This window comes from Protopterus annectens, chromosome 4.part1 (genome assembly GCF_019279795.1).
Source record: "Protopterus annectens isolate FY-2018-M chromosome 4.part1, PAN1.0, whole genome shotgun sequence".
NCBI lineage: Eukaryota > Metazoa > Chordata > Ceratodontiformes > Protopteridae > Protopterus > Protopterus annectens.
Window position 1 is genome coordinate 516,693,947 of NC_056734.1, and position 16,873 is coordinate 516,710,819.

Below are 16,873 nucleotides of genomic sequence, written 5' to 3' on the forward strand. Positions count from 1 at the left end.
GAGCAATAGAAAGTCCAGTAGCTTCACATTTTATGGAACAACATAATAGTAATGTGAATTTTTTGGAGTGTACTACTTTAGAAAAAGTTTTTGTTAGAAAAGGAGATGACAGATTGTTGAAAAATATTTTATTATTTAAAGAAACTATTTATATATTGAAATATAATACATTATCACCTAGTGGTCTTAATAAAGAAGTCAACTGGAGATGTTTATTGTAACATATTATAGTTTTTTCATGTTATATATTTATTGCTTTTGTATGTAATGCCGCTTTAAACAAAAAAACTTTTTTTAAATTGATGTACTAATTGAGTAATTAATTATTATTCAATTGTGGTTGGTATAAAAGGGAGTATAGCCACATTAAATTCGTTTGGTGGAGAATTCGTGTTGTTTTTTAGAACACCTGAGAAGGCCTTCTGTTTCTCCTTTTTCCCTTTCAAAATAAATTTGTCTGACTCTCCTTCTGTTCTGACTGTGCTTCTCAAATATTTTGGAAATACAGAGTATATTTTAGAGCATTTATTATAACTGTAATTGTCTTAATATTGCTACAACCCAAGTGCTCTAGGTTGCACTGTATCTGAATTGTTTGTGTGTTTTAGCTGCTTTTCTGTATCTATAGACTTCTCTGTATATGTAGACTAGCTACTTATTCTGCTGTATTACTCCCTCAAATAGTTTTTCAGTTGTGCACTTGCCTTGCTTCATTTAAAAAGTTTTAAATTGCTAATTTTGTAGAGTTTTAATTGCATTTACTGTTTAGCACTACACACTCAAGTGTGTTAGCCTTTTCTGTGTTTATTTACTGTATTATTGCATTGTTTAGTCTGTTTTAACAAAAAAAATACTATCTTGTTTGCATGTTTCCCACCTTTCCTAGCCAGTCCATATCCCAGGCTTTGCTTGTCTCAGGACTTTATTTTCTGTGTTCAGAGCTATCCAGACCTTGCTGTGGTAGAGGGAAGTCCTACTGCTTACCAGTGGGAGTGGTGAGCATTGTACTGCCTATCTAACGCTAGAGGAGTGGTTTCCAGCTCTGAAATTGTAATTTTATTAGCCTTTTTGGGCTGATTTCTAACTTTCTGGCTTAAAAACGCATGTGTTTGCACATCTTTCGCATCGTGCAGCACTACGAGGCTACAGTTAAACTATTCCAGGTGCCAGAAAGTCTGCTCTTCAAATTTTCCTTTAGAACTAGCTGGTATCTCAGTAGTAGCACTAAAATCTGAACCCCTGTGACTAGCACTTGCTCTAGAACCTGCTGGAAAGCACTAGAAAGCCTGAAACTGATACAAGCACTCAACTTTCCTTGTCAATAAGGAGAAATGAATCGCAGGCACTAAACAGCCTATAACTGCAAAGTACCTTGCAAATATAAGGGAAAACAGATCTTATACTTTACAAAAAAGCACCTAAACAGGCATGTCCAAGGGTCAGATTCTGGTGATTTCTCCTGTCAACCTGGTGAATCTGGGCATACTGGGGCAATGCGGCAACTGCCTCATGTGCACAGACAATCCTCTCCTCCTACCACCCAAAACTACAACCTGCGAAAGATGAACTTACATAGCAAAACTGGAAGCAAAGCTCTCTCCAGCCAAGATTGTGCTAGATAGTCAAGAGGAGAAGGTTAACACCTGCACTACACCTCAAGCAACTCATAGCCCTTCAAAACCCACACCATTAAAACCCACACATAGCAACACTAAACCCACATATGCGGAGGCCCTTAACATTAACCTGCCCAAGCAACCTAGACCTCCGAAGCTGAAATGCAAACAAACACTAGTCAAAACCAAAGTGACACATAGCTCACAACACCAGTGTGCCACCCAACAACAGCCCCTAAGGCAAGACAATGTACCCAACACTTTAGTCATAGGTGACTCTATAGTCAGGCACACTGATGTCCCACTCACCAGGCTAAACAAGGAGAAAATTACAGTCAGCTGCCTGTTGGGTGCCAGGATCCGCCACATAATGCATGCACTCAAGTCACTCCACAACAAGTATAAATACAACTCTGTCATTGTCCATGCAGGAGAGAATGACTTGAGGCATACCTCCCTGGATTACATGAAAAGAGACATGGAAGAGCTCTTGGATCATGTGGCCGAGGCAGGTATGACCCCAGCCCTGAGTAGCATCCTGCCTTCGCCCAGAATGATACCACAGTATAAGGACAAAATGATTGACTTCAACAATTGGCTCATCTTCTGGTGTCATTCAAAGGGGATCCAGTATTTGTCTGCCTGGGAAGACAGGATCGACAAACCATGATGCTTTGCCAGAGATGGTCTGCACCTGTCACCCCTGGGATTCAGGTTATTGGGTAAAGCTCTTGCCACCCCTATAGTGCCTTTTTTAGGCAAGGTTCAAAGGATAAAACCACCAACGTAACAGATACAAGCATGCAAAATCTGAAGGCAATGCTACTCAATGCTAGAAGTCTAAACCTCAAAATGCACTCTCTCGAGGCACTCCTAAAAATGGAGAACATTGATATCTGTGCAGTAACTGAGACCTGGTTCAGGGCTCCACAGATCATCCCTGCAATACCAGGCTACAACTCTTACCACACTTTTCGGCCACAAAACCAAGACCAAAACACCAAAGGTGGAGGAGTGTCCATATTCACCAAGGATATTCACACCTCCAGGCTAGTTGTCCAACACAATGCATCTGAAATTCTCCAGGTGCAACTAAAACTAGGTAAGACTGCAATCCAAATTGTAGCTTGCTACAGATCCCCCACCATGCCCCAAGATTCTCACTACACCTTTCTAAACATACTGGAAAATATTAAGATACAACCAAACACCCTAATACAGGGTGCTTTTCAACTACGCCCTGGATCAACTAATCCATTGTCCCACCAGGAGCTCCAATATCCTAGACCTGGTCATTACCAACATGGGAGATAGATGCTCCACACCAGTGGTCACCCCCTCATTGGTCAGGTATGACCATAAGCAAATCACCCTTGACATCCACATCCCACCCCCACCCCCCAGTAAGGAAACCTCCTTAGAAAAATGTCTCCAAAGCCAGCTTCATGCTACTGAAGTCAGAAATGGCAAACTTCATGACACCCATGCAGACAGGATCTGAAAGTATGACTGCAGAATCCTACACTAAGGCACTGTACGAGCACATCCACTCGTGCATGACTCGTGCCATCCCAAATAGATGCTCTTCTCCAAAAAAAGGAAACCAATCTGATGGTCCCCTGCTATAAACAAACTATATAACAGAAGGAAGAAACTGTTGCAGAAAAGAGGAAAATCCCAGGGTGCAAAAAACTCCCTCACCAGCCTCAGTAAGAAGCTGAGATCCCTTATAAAATCCTCAAAAGCTAGTTATGAAAATAAAATTGCCAAAGATTCCAAAGACAACCACAAGGCATTCTATAGTTATGTCAAGAATCTAAATGGTAATGCTCAGATCTGCTCTGAGCTACAACAGAATGGCATTAAATATACTGATCCCAAGGATATTGCCAATATCCTGGCAGATCGATTTAATGCCAACTTCAACCCCCTCTCACCCCCTAAAGGGCCCATCTCAATACCAAAAGATTGCCAAATTCTGGTACTACGACCACACAGGTAGAAACCGCACTCTCCAAAGCTAAGAATACAGCATCCATGGGACCAGATGACATCCCAGGCTGTGTACTACATGAACTACAAAATTAATTGACACCTCACCTAAGTGTCATGTTTAATCATAGCCTCACCTCAGGCTTTGTGCCCACTGAGTGGTGCACAGCTACAGTTATCCCACTCCACAAGGGGGGATCCACCTTGGATCCCAGGAACTACCGTCCCATCAGTCTGCCAAGCCTGATCTGCAAGGGCATGGAACGCATTATCATGGAACTTATAAACAAAGATATTGGCAACCTTCAAACACTTGACCCAACCCAGTTTGGGTTTGTGAAGGGCCAATCTTGTCTCCTAAGTCTGATTGACTTCTTCGAATCAGTCTCCAGAGCTGTGAACGAGGGTAAGGTGGTCCACACAGCCTATCTGGACCTTGCCAAGGCCTTCGACACCATCCCTCACTCTGGAATCATAGATAAACTTACTAAGCTGGGCATAAATCCCTATGTCACTCGATGGGTTGCCAACTGGCTTACTGATAGAACCCAGACTGTAAAAGTAGCTGACTCCAAATCCAGCTCCTGACAAGTGACAAGTGGAGTACCTCAGGGTTCAGTCCTGGGACCACTCTTGTTTGGCATCTACTTCTCTGAAGTACAGGCCAACACTAAGGGACTCTGGCTAACAAAGTTCGCAGATGACTGCAAACTGGGAGCCATTATTGAATCCCCAAATGATGAGGATATTCTAGAAACGGGCCTTACAGAAACAGATGCCTGGTGCTAGAGCCATGGGCTCAAGCTTTGGAAAAAAACATGTACCCATGAATTACCACATAGGTGGCAGTACACTAAACATTGAAAGTGTGATGAGAGACTTAGGGACACAGGTGGACAGTGGTCTCACGTTCGATAACCTCATCGCCACAACAGTCAGGAAATCCTTCTCTGTGGCACACCTCATCACTAAGGGCTTTTCATCCAGAAAAAAGGAGGTCATTGTCCCACTGTACTCATCCCTCATTAGACCCATTATAGAGTATAATGCCCCGTTTGGTATGTACATCACAAGACATCTGCAACAGCTGGAAAGGCCACAGAAATACCTCACAAAGAGGATTACTGGCCTCAAACAGATGCCTTACACAGACCAACTCAAAAAACTCCAGCTTTACTCTGTCGCATATCGCCTACTCAGAGGCGATCTCTGCCTAACATACAAAGCTATGTCAAACCTAGAGCTGATGGACATGCTCCATTTAAAGAAATCCCAATCCCTCCGAGCTACACACTCTAGGGACCTAAACCTTGTCACCACAATAAACACAACATGCTGGAGGGATAGATTCCTGTCCCAGAGACTTCCCATACTCTGAAACAGACTACCTATCTATGTCAAACAGAGCTCCTCATTAGCACTCTTCAAGAAAAATCTTGATGATTGGATGGGTAATAGGAAATTCACCCGGGGATTTCTTCTGTGGTTCTGCTTGACAGGGGCACAGGAAAATAATTTTCTTGGGTGGCAAAAGCCAGGGTACCTTTTTGGCTAGGCTTGTATAGGCCCTAGGGCCAATAGCCTAGTACCTACCTATGAACCTATATACACTCAGGTTATCCCAGAGGCAGGACTAATATATCTGGTCAGTTTACCTTCACATTGTGGTTTACAAGTGGTTTAGTGGCTATTCATTCATGGGTTTGCAGTTGGGAGTAGTATGGGCAGACAGAGTTTCAGACTTCACACATGACATCCATGCTTCTACACCCCCCTCTGTTATTCTCTCCTCCATCTAACACTATGTAAGCAATATCTCAGATGTATCCTTATACTTGGGCCTTTATTCCAGTAGTATTTATGGCCTGATCCATAGTCCTTGCAGTAGGACATGGGGAGGCATGTTACTGGCATTTGTCAACATGGTCTTGCATTTGTTTTCTGTTTACTGTTAGGTTGTTAGCTGGGACCCCCTGACATTCCATACATTGGCACTATGGGTGAGACATGGGCCTTTGCCAGAGGACTGTAGGCCATTTGAGAGTGGTGCAGACCATCTGTTACTGCATTTCTAAATGGGATTGTGGGGGGGGTGCACACCTGCAGACTTTAACATTTGAAATGATTGTACTGGTATTTCGGTTACTCTGTTGGCTTCCATTTCATATTGTATTGTGGCCTATCATGGACAGGAGGCATATCAGTAGAGTACACATGTTAGATCTTAATAGCATATATTTCAGTTTCAGACTTCTTACCTTTCAGAACTGGAATGCAACTGCCAGACCTGTTGTAGTACCTCTGTGTAGGTCTGATTGGGGGGGGGGGGGCTGTTCACCATTGCCATCATTTGGGGCCTTAGCCCAGCCTTTCTTCATGGTCATCTACACCTGTCCTGCTGGGTGAGACTGGTGGTAGATATGTGACCCTCATTGACATCCATGTGTGTGACCTACTGGCACCCACAGTTCTTTGGGCCATCACATGTACTGCAGTGGGGGATGTCACCTTGTGTAGTGCTTCCTAGTATGGTGACACCAGTACTTGTTTTGAATTTCCTGCTGTCCCACATAGCTGTCTGCTGCTCTCCCATTCAGCCGCCCAATTCCCTTGCATGCTTGCATCCATATCATACATACAAGTATGAGAACATACTACTCCATTCAGTAATTGATAGGAAGTGTGACTTACTTTGTTGCTGGGCCAGTATTGAGGACAGCGCTGGAGGGCTGACTATGTTGAATGCACATAGTATACTCCCTGTACATGGTAAAGCTCAGGAAGTGTCATGTTTGGCATCCCTTTTACTGTCTGTGTGATTTGGAGAGAGGTATCAGTCCCTGGGTCACTACAGTATCACTGTGTGTGCTATGCGTTGCCTCTTTGCCAAGGCCTGGGCAAACTGTGCATGCCTCCTTCTGCCTACGGGGCAGGCTCTGGATGTTCCTCCTCCAAGTCCCTCTGTGCCTGTGCTGGCCTTGGCAATGGTGGGGGGCTGTGTGGCCATGCCCCCTGCTGTTCCTGCTGCAACTGTTTCTGCAGGATCATATTGTGTAGCATGGCACATACTATGAACATTTGTGTACATGTAGCTGGAGAGTACTGCAAGGCTCCACCAGATATATAATGGCAACGGAACTGTGACTTCAGTATCCCAAACACATGCCCTATAATGATCCTGGTTTGTGCGTGTGCCTCATTATGGTGTTCTTGTTTGGGTGTGTGTGCATTTCTGATGGGTGTCATCAGCAACGGCTCCAGTGCACAGCCAACATCCCCTACTAGATGGCCAAATGGGATGTCCCCCCTGGCAAATGGCTGATACAGCTGTGAGCAATGCCAGATGTGGGAGTCATGATAGCTTCCAGGGCTGCCAGCACACACATTCATGATAATGCCCTGGGCATTGCACATGACCTGGCAGTTGATGGAGGTGAAGCCCTTGTGGTTTATGCAGACCCTGCCCCGCTCACCGGGTGGTGCTTTGATGTGGATGTGCATACAGTCTATAGCACCAACTACTTCAGGGTATTCTGCTATACCGTGGAAGAGACGCATATGTGTGGTCAGCACCTCATGGACAGTGAGGAAATATATGTGCTCATTGGCATGTTGTGTCATGACAACCAGGAACTGGTGGTGTACCCTGGCTGCTGATGCCTGTGAGAACTCCATGATATTTCCAGTTGGTGTTTGGAAGGTACCTGTGGCTAGTATTCTTAAGTCTACTCATACCTTGGTATCCACTGGGATGGGTTCACCTGTATTAGTTCTGTGTGTACAGCGTGGCCAGCACAGCTCAACGATTTGATGTAGAATTTCCCTGTCCACCCTATAGCGCTCTACTATCTCCAGCTCATGTAGGCCCTAGTAGGTTACCCTGGGTCTGTACATACTTCTCCTCCTCCTCCTCATTGTGGGTCAGTTGTCAGCATTCTCCTCCTCACCACCCTCAGTCTCTAGCACATACTGATGGAGTAAAGCAGCAGCGGCCGCTAACATATTTAGTTATTTTTGCCAGTTAAAAATCTCCCATCTGTGTACACTGGTGGTGTAGAGTTTGTGGTAAAAAAAAGTCTGTAGGGTGTTTGCATAGTTTATATTTGTGTGCCGGGCTGCTGCATGCGTAATTGGCTGATTCTGATACATTCCACCTGCCAGATATGCTAGTTCTCCTTGATTGCCTTCTTACTGCTGTTTCCCCTTCCCACTTCCTTCCTATTTAAGCCCCGAGGCATGTCGCGCATACCTGGTGCTCAGATGTAAACAGTTATGCTATTTCCTCTGTTTTTTTTTTTGTTGTTGTTGTTGTTTTTTTATGCCTGCTGCATGCCACACACACCTGTTTAGCTAATGTAAGCAGTTTTAAGCAGAAATGGCCCTCCCTGGATGCGAACATGCTCTGTATTTCATGGAATAAGACAATACAGCCTCAGACACACACCCTTCCTTAGCTGTGCTTAGCAAACACGGGCCACAGAATTCCAATGAGATTACAGTAAGCATGACACACCCCTTGTGAAGTCATTCAGCTCTTATACTTGCACTGTTGTATTGCTGCACCTACACGGTTAGGTACAAGCTGACACTTTGAGGAAATCTGTGATTAATTATAACTCCCCTCATTTGCATACCCCAGTGTGTAAGTCCTTAGTTACTGCACTTAGATGGACGGACCCTTTCCCCTTGATAACCAGCGCTACCTCACATTGTTTACATTCTGCATGCCATTGACTATAATGGCAAAATGAAGAATTATCTTAAAATTGACTTTTCTCTCTTTTTTTTTTTTCGGCATGATCCCGTTTGCACGCCACTGCCCTAAGCTTAAACGGCTGTGAATGGCCAAAAAAAAAAAACGTTTGATTTCATAAAAAAATAAGCTATTATTAATGCCAACAGCCTTATATTTGGCCATTGGCATGTGTGTTTGACTGTAATACATGCTTTCCACAAGCTGTCCTGCCTCCGTTTGCTCAGATGCAGAAATGTAGTCAGTTACTAACTGACTACATTGCTGCTCTGACACTGATCCTGCACGCAGTCAGGCCAGCTTCGTGGATCGCGAAATCACCTAATTTGCATGGTTTTTATCAGCAAATGAGGTGATTTTATCGCACACACGGCTTTCCATGCAGGAAAAGTGTAGGGCCGCTTGTGCACGTGAAAACGGCACTTTCCTGGATCGCTAGGCAGCCATTTTCCATGCAGTAGCTCATACAATGTTCCTGCATGGAAAACGGCTGTTCGTGCATCCTGGGGATAATCTTTAGATTCACATATTATGGAAAATTACTGCCCAGTTTCTAACCAAACTTTGTTGGGTAGTATTAACACAGAGGATTGTATATATGCAGCCTGAATATTTTTAAACACATTATGGTTCTTCAATCCCTATCAGCCTTGGTTCAGGGGCTGCTACAATGCCAAGTCTGCTTATGCCAGGATACTAAATGAGTACCATGTGATGAAAGACCATTATGAATATTACATCTTGGTCCTCCTTGATCTCTTGTTGGCATTTGTCACCAGTGGTCATGGGGTTTTCACTGATAACCTGTGAATTTGCTGTGGGCTTTCTGGTACAGTCCTTAACTGGTTAGCCACTTTCCCTTCACAAAGCACTCAGAGAGTGATACTGTGAGTTATTTCCTCCCTAAGGAACAGTCTTAGAATGTAAGGCTTCCCAAGCCACTCTCCTTGCTTTGTTACTTTTCATTGTGTGTATGTTATCACTGGGTGAGATCATTATGAGAGTTTTAAGATATCATTCTTATGCTGGTGGCATCAAGCAGTAGCTCTCCTTCTTTAAGGACCATGTATCAGCACTACATTCCTTGAATACTCCTCAAGGAATATCCTTAATTGGATGTGAACTGACAGACTTATACAGATGATGATGACTGCGGTCATGTATGCAGCTATACAGCCTTCCACATTTCCCTGTTTTCCCATATTTGAATATGGTAGAATGTATTTCGTGTGTGTGTCTGTGGGTGTGGGTGCATGTATGTGTGTGTGTGTGTGTGTGTGTGTGTGTGTGTGTGTGTGTGTGTGTGTGTGTGTGTGTGTGTGTGTGTGTGTGTGAGTGTGTATATGAGCATGTGCCTGCATGTGTGTGTTTTAGAAGTGTGTACTTTCTGGCTGTTATCATAGATGGCATAGTTTCACTTAGGGACCAGGTGAAGCAAATTTAAAATTTGTGCATTAGGAATAACAACTAAATTAAGTACTCATTCACCCAGAGACCTTCCTGTGGTCATGTATGTGCTGCTCTTGTGTCTTGATTACTGCTGCACCCTATTCTTTGCAGCCCTTAGCCATAGCCTGCAGTGACTATAGTGGGGCTAACATTTCCAGCTGTACATCTAACAGATTCTTCCCATTATGATAACATCATTCCAGTACTATAGAATCTGCACTAGCTAACTGTTGCTTTCAGTTCTGTGTTTAAGGTCTTTACTGAGACTTACAAGCCTCACATGGCCTATATCCTGTCAATCGCAAAGAGTTGCTGATGCCCTGATATCCATTCTGCCTTTTCCACTCAGCTAACAATAGACTGAAACCAGCTCCTAGAATGCAAACCGAGGTATCAGGTTGAAGTCTTTTCTATCATTCACTGTCTCGGAAACTCAGTGCTTCATCAGCTGTTGGACTGCTCCAGTTATACTAGTTTTAGGAGCTCCATAAAGATATTGCAAATGGTTTACTGTTGCTTTTATCCTTGTAATGGAATTTCATAAACTGAAATTTTCTGAGCTGTTCTGTTTCACTTACTTTATTTGTAAAGTGTTTAGGTCCTAAACACCTCAGAGAAATTGTTCTTGTTTGACTATCATACCCAAAGTCACATACTGGATGTTGTTGTCTATATAATGCTGCCATTACAGTTATAGCAGTGCAATTAAATAACAGCATTAATGTGCATTGGTGGACTTTATTGATATCAGTTTAGTCTCATGTTTGCCAGGACTCTATAGTCTCTATATTACATAACTGTGAGCATGGAGTAAAAAGGCCATATCTAACACAAATGAACATGTGGTACAAGAACCAGGTAATAAGAGCAACATACTTATAAATGTTTCTTATCTGTACTGTAGAAGTTTCTGCATACTAGCCTAGCCCCGGTGACATACATTGGCATTCTCTTTCCCTGTATGGTGTTCAATGCTGCAGTGCACCTATGTCTTAGGTTGCACTGGCACACGGGCTGCTACAGAGAGTTGCAATAGGTTCTGCTATTCACAGTACCATCATGTTGTCCCATCATCCTTAGTGTCTTCTGCACTGTTTAGCTATGACTGCACAAAGCAACCCTCACAATGCACCATGACAGCCACTGCCTTGTACATCGCACAGTGCTTTCTACGTTACATTATGTACAGCTCTTGAATGCCTTGTCTGCTGCTCCCTTGTAGTCTGCACATGGCTGCTCTGCTGTGAATCTTAAGTTGCATTACACATACCCGCTGAACATCTGCACTATATACAGGTACAAGATGCAGCTGTGTGACCTTTGTCACTGAATGCTACAACCCCCAAAGATCTTATATACAAATCCCTTGTAAGGCAGCCAGTATGGCTACACCAGGTATTTTAATTTCCATTCATATTCACCACTAATCTCCCTGTTTGCAAATCTGTTGTCAGGTAGATAGTGCAGATATGCAAAATGCACTATTTATGCCACTTCAGTTCTGTTCTCTGGGCAGACAGAAGCACAGTTTCCACAGTGTCTGTCTGAACTGTTGTCAACTCATTGGATAAACTACCTCCACACTATGCCTCATGCACAGGGTAAATAATTTCACTGAATATGAGGCTTCATTACTACTTACTGTAAACTGTATTAGTGCTATATATACCCAAAAGTTCAAGGTTCAGCTTTCCTTATGATTGTAATATAGTTACTGATGTTTTGGTCCTATTTTCTATAGTACTTTCAATATGCTTTAATTTAGACTTTCAACCACATTATTCTTCTACCTTATATCTTAGTGTTAACATAATTCATAAATAAGGTTACTAAGTACACTTTTGCCTATGCATAATTTTCTGTGTTATAATAGCAGCACTTTGCCCTGTTATTATAATAATAATTATTATTATTATTATTATTACTATCATTATAATTTTGTTTTGTCATTAGAGAGCAGTACCACTAAAGCTAGTTTCCAACGACAGGATATGCTCACAAACTATTTCTATACTCTTACCTTTTCCATTTTTATTCCTGCTTTCGAGAGTTTATGGAGAAACTTATCACGCCACTTTGCGTGTTGATCTATAGTTCCTTTTTCTTCAGTGCTCTTTTCTGTCTTCATCTCTTTTTCCTTGTGGTCCAGCTCCCATACAAGGACAAAATCTGAAATCAAACAGTGTGATAAGACGCACTGACAAGAATAGCTTCATTTGAAAGTAATGGCCCACAAAAGATCCAGACTATTACCAATTCATTGTTGACAACACAACTAAATTTTGACTAGCATTTAATAAAACAAAAGCCACCCTGTTTGCCTTTTGGGTTCCCCTCTTTAACAGTAAGAAAAGACTGAAGAAAGGGGTGAAATGTCAGTTCCATAAAGCAGAAAACACACTACAAATGCCACAAGAAGTGCAAACTGCTGAGTTCCAAACTAATTATTGGGAAGGAAAATCGAGTTACGTTTCCTGCATTTCTGATTAACCCTTTTTCATTAGTTTTTTTTTTTTTTTAATCTAGTTTGTATAGCTATTGAAACAAAATGTATTTATTTCAAAAATGTACGCTAAATATATTATCAGACATCTCAAACAAAAATCAGTTTGCAGATCATTGTGTATTAGTTACGTCTAGTAACAACTTAAAAAATGAATCCACTCATTATTTCTGTGGCCGATTATTCCCTACCACATTATTTATTTTATTCATGCCTGAGAAAATACTGCGGTGGTGGTGCTGTGGTAGTGTTGTCGCCTTACAGTATGACATTGTCCGGTTCGACTCTCAGATAGAGTGTCTTCTGTGTGGAGACATGCATGAATGGGTGTACCTTCATTGAAAGTTGTGCATCAGGGCTGGCAACTCGGCACGTAAAAGTCTACTGCCAATCATTAGCGGACCAGAGTTCCACTGTGGCGACCCCTAACCGGGAAAAGCCAAAAGGCACAGCATTCATGCCTGAGAAAAGAGAGAGGTGTCTGGTGACTTCAAAGCAAAGTAGAGCTGCAGGGAGAAAACAAATGGGTAGTTCTAACTGGAGTAGGATGGAGCTGTATTAGGCAAGGTTATCTTTGAGCATAGTTACAATTTTAAATAAATAACTGGTAATATACCGCTGTACACATTAGTCTGCAATAGTAGTCTTCCTCTCAGAATATATGCCAGAGATACTTAGACAGAAACAGCTTACTTCAGACATATGAGGTGGCTCAATGTGTACTTCTATGAACGCACAAAATCCAGCACTTCTAAACACAGAAATGCTTAGCCCTGAAGCTACTTACCTGAGTATGCATGTGATATAACACATGGACTCTCATGTAAATTAGCTTTGTCCAGTGACAACATATGAAAACTTGAAAAGGGAGAAAACCCCCTTACACCTTCATGAATGAATATGCAGAGCTAAAAACATTGACATCTAGCAGGATGGTGCGGAAGAGAATGTATGAATTCTTCAGGGAGAACAGTTTTCAAGATTTATTAAAGCCCTGCTTTTCACATCTTTTGTAGTGAATAAAATATAAATGGACCAAGTAAGGCTTTTACAAGACTGCAGTGAACACAACTCAGATGAATTCAGCTAAAATGAAGCACTGAGTCTTCTTATCAGCCTTATAGATATACTGTAAGAAAATAACCACTTAAATATTGATCATTGTATTGTACAAAAAAAAACAGAAAGTAGTATATAAAATAACAAACAACTTTTTTGACTTTGTTAAACCACAGAGATAAGCCCTTACAGACATTTCAATGTATAGTGCAAAAACTAAAACTAAAAAAAAAATAAAATATATAAAAAAAGTGACCCTTACAAGCCATTCACTGTATCATGCAAATACAATAAATAAATAAAAAAATGAAACCAAAAACAGTAAGTAAAAGAACCACATTATACTTTGCAGGCAGTACATGAAATAATTCCCATAGACTAGGAAATATGGTTTTAGTACTGCCGCTGTAAAGAATAATAAGAATGCTGCTATTAAAAGAGAATCAAATGAATACTGCATTTATATAGTAACTGTTGTATATATGTATGCTTTCAGGCTATGGATCAGTGCACTACCCCAGTAAACAGATAGATAAATAACCCTCATCTGTTGCCACTTGGCTTTGCCATGCTCCTGTTCTTAATCACATGTCCTGATTGATACTACTTACTTATGCTAGGCAGCAGCTGTTTCATATACTTTTCCCTGTGTATACACTTCACATCAAATTCGGATTATGACCAGTAACAGTTTAGCTTACTTCTCTGATGTTGCCGTTATTTTTTGTAAATAAAGCATTGTGACCCAAGGGCTATAATTAAATATGTGATGGTATGAATGACAGCAGTAATCCATCTGCCTGGGCTGAATCACTTGGTCCACTTTACCTGTCCTGGTTAAGCATGTTTTAATAAATGAAATACAAACTATTTGTTACCCAGACACTTTTGACAGGACATATTTTAAATTCAGGAACACAGCATGGCTTTTGCATGTCACTACTGCAACTCGGTCAAACAGGTAATATTCCCTCAATTTGGCATGCATGACTTTCAGACACCCCTGCCACAGGCTGTATCTGTAACACATTTCTCTGACCTATAACCAGTCTTCCTTTATTTCACTCATTTCTTACCTATTTTAGTCTCGCCATCATTAAAAAAGTTGAAATCTGCATCTTGGTTATGAGTGTTAGCTACCACTGGGTTATCTGGAGACTTAAGCTAGAAAAAGAAATCAAAGAGATAATATCAGTTTAAAAATCAGAAAACTCAAGTTAGATACATCTACTAGATAATGAGTTAGATACATCTACTAGATAATGAGTTAGATACATCTGCTAGATAATGAGTTAGATACATCTACTAGATAATGAGTTAGATACATCTGCTAGATAATGAGTTAGATACATCTGCTAGATAATGAGTTAGATACATCTGCTAGATAATGAGTTAGATACATCTGCTAATGAGTTAGATACATCTACTAGATAATGAGTTAGATACATCTACTAGATAATGAGTTAGATACATCTGCTAGATAATGAGTTAGATACATCCGCTAGATAATGAGTTAGATACATCCGCTAGATAATGAGTTAGATACATCCGCTAGATAATGAGTTAGATACATCTACTAGATAATGAGTTAGATACATCTGCTAGATAATGAGTTAGATACATCTGCTAGATAATGAGTTAGATACATCTACTAGATAATGAGTTAGATACATCTGCTAATGAGTTAGATACATCTACTAGATAATGAGTTAGATACATCTACTAGATAATGAGTTAGATACATCTGCTAGATAATGAGTTAGATACATCCGCTAGATAATGAGTTAGATACATCCGCTAGATAATGAGTTAGATACATCCGCTAGATAATGAGTTAGATACATCCGCTAGATAATGAGTTAGATACATCTACTAGATAATGAGTTAGATACATCTGCTAGATAATGAGTTAGATACATCCGCTAGATAATGAGTTAGATACATCCGCTAGATAATGAGTTAGATACATCCGCTAGATAATGAGTTAGATACATCTACTAGATAATGAGTTAGATACATCTGCTAGATAATGAGTTAGATACATCCGCTAGATAATGAGTTAGATACATCCGCTAGATAATGAGTTAGATACATCCGCTAGATAATGAGTTAGATACATCTACTAGATAATAAGTTAGATACATCCGCTAGATAATTAACATTAAGACAGCCAGTTCTGGCATGCAGTAGTCTCTGCCAGGCAATGATCTTTGCAACTATCAACTATGAGTGATATACGATATAGATATTTGTATTATTTATGTTTCCTTTTTCAATGCAGTGTAAAATGTCTGGCAAGCTTTACATGTCCCTTTTTATGCGGGACAGTCCCTATCTGGGCAGTTATGACTTCCAAAAAAATAGAAAAAAAAAATCAAAAACAAAAATGGCAAAAGCCTGAGATTTTAAGACAAAAAATATTTTGCAAGTTTTGTCAGCAGAATAAACTCAAACTCTACAAGGATAAGCTTTTATTTCGGCAATAAAATGAAATCCAGTACTTTGCATTAGCTCTGGACATATCCTAACTTCGATATTTAAGGTAATGCTAAAGGAAATGGGAAGACAAATTAGAGAGTTCAAAGATAAAGCAGACTATTCCTATGGGACAAAATGAAATTACAAGATACAAGACAATAAAAAAACATAAGGAGTCACTTAAGATATTTTTTCTTCAATTTCTGCCTTGTTGATAGTCTATGGAATTATCATATTCTCATTGAATGCCAGTATAATAAGACTCAACAAAAGGCACAAAGAAGTAAGAAAAGGACATAAAATGAAGCAAGTGCAAGGGGGCCGCTTACTATGTTTTCTTTTCTGAATACTGGAGATAGTTCAAAGATAAGAATTAATGACTTATCCTGTCTGCATAGGTTTTCCTGTAGCCAGGAGGGTCAAGCCCTTCCTGTTGTCAGACCATTGTTATTGTTGAGGTTTCCTTTAGTGCACAAATGGTACAATTGCTTTTCTTTTTTTGTCAGAGGAAAAAAGATAACATTCGTTGCTCATACTGTTTTTAAAATATATGTATACTACACCAATACTTTTAGTAGATTTTTTTTTTATTTTTGCATTTTAGGACTAAAGTTTGGGAGACAGTAATTTCGTTCCACATCTAAAGTTCATAAAGGCTTTCCGTAAGCAATCTGAAGGTATCAAGCTGACAGTTACTTCCAGGAATTACATTCCTTCTGAATAAGCATATCCTAAGTGAAATAAAGCATTCTAAATATCGCAATTGCAAAAGCTGCGATGTTTTTCATTAATATGTATTGCTTCTGTGTATTTAATGATTAAAAAAGTGCTTAGATTGCTACCACCTGCATTTACTTAGAATATTAACAAATCTAATGCTGTCAGACACCCTTTACCATATTTTATAAGAGTGGGTTTCTAGTTCCTTGAGTTACTACTTGCTACAAGGACCATAGCCTACTTTATCCAGTGCAGCAGTAACAAGGCCGAAATACTGATGCACATACTGAAACAGCTAGACAG

General features: G+C 40.6%; 1 protein-coding gene across 1 annotated transcript in view; it reads right to left on the reverse strand.

The window, feature by feature from the left end:
• Positions 1 to 16,873, reverse strand: part of ANO7 (anoctamin 7) — a 1,683,969-nt gene that overhangs the window by 1,341,161 nt on the left and 325,935 nt on the right. Inside the window, exons 3-4 of the mRNA XM_044070329.1 lie at positions 14,449 to 14,536; positions 11,831 to 11,979 (exon numbers count right to left, since the gene is read on the reverse strand). Of these exons, the coding sequence (XP_043926264.1) occupies positions 11,831 to 11,979; positions 14,449 to 14,536 (237 nt within the window). The remainder of the gene's footprint in view (positions 1 to 11,830; positions 11,980 to 14,448; positions 14,537 to 16,873) is intronic.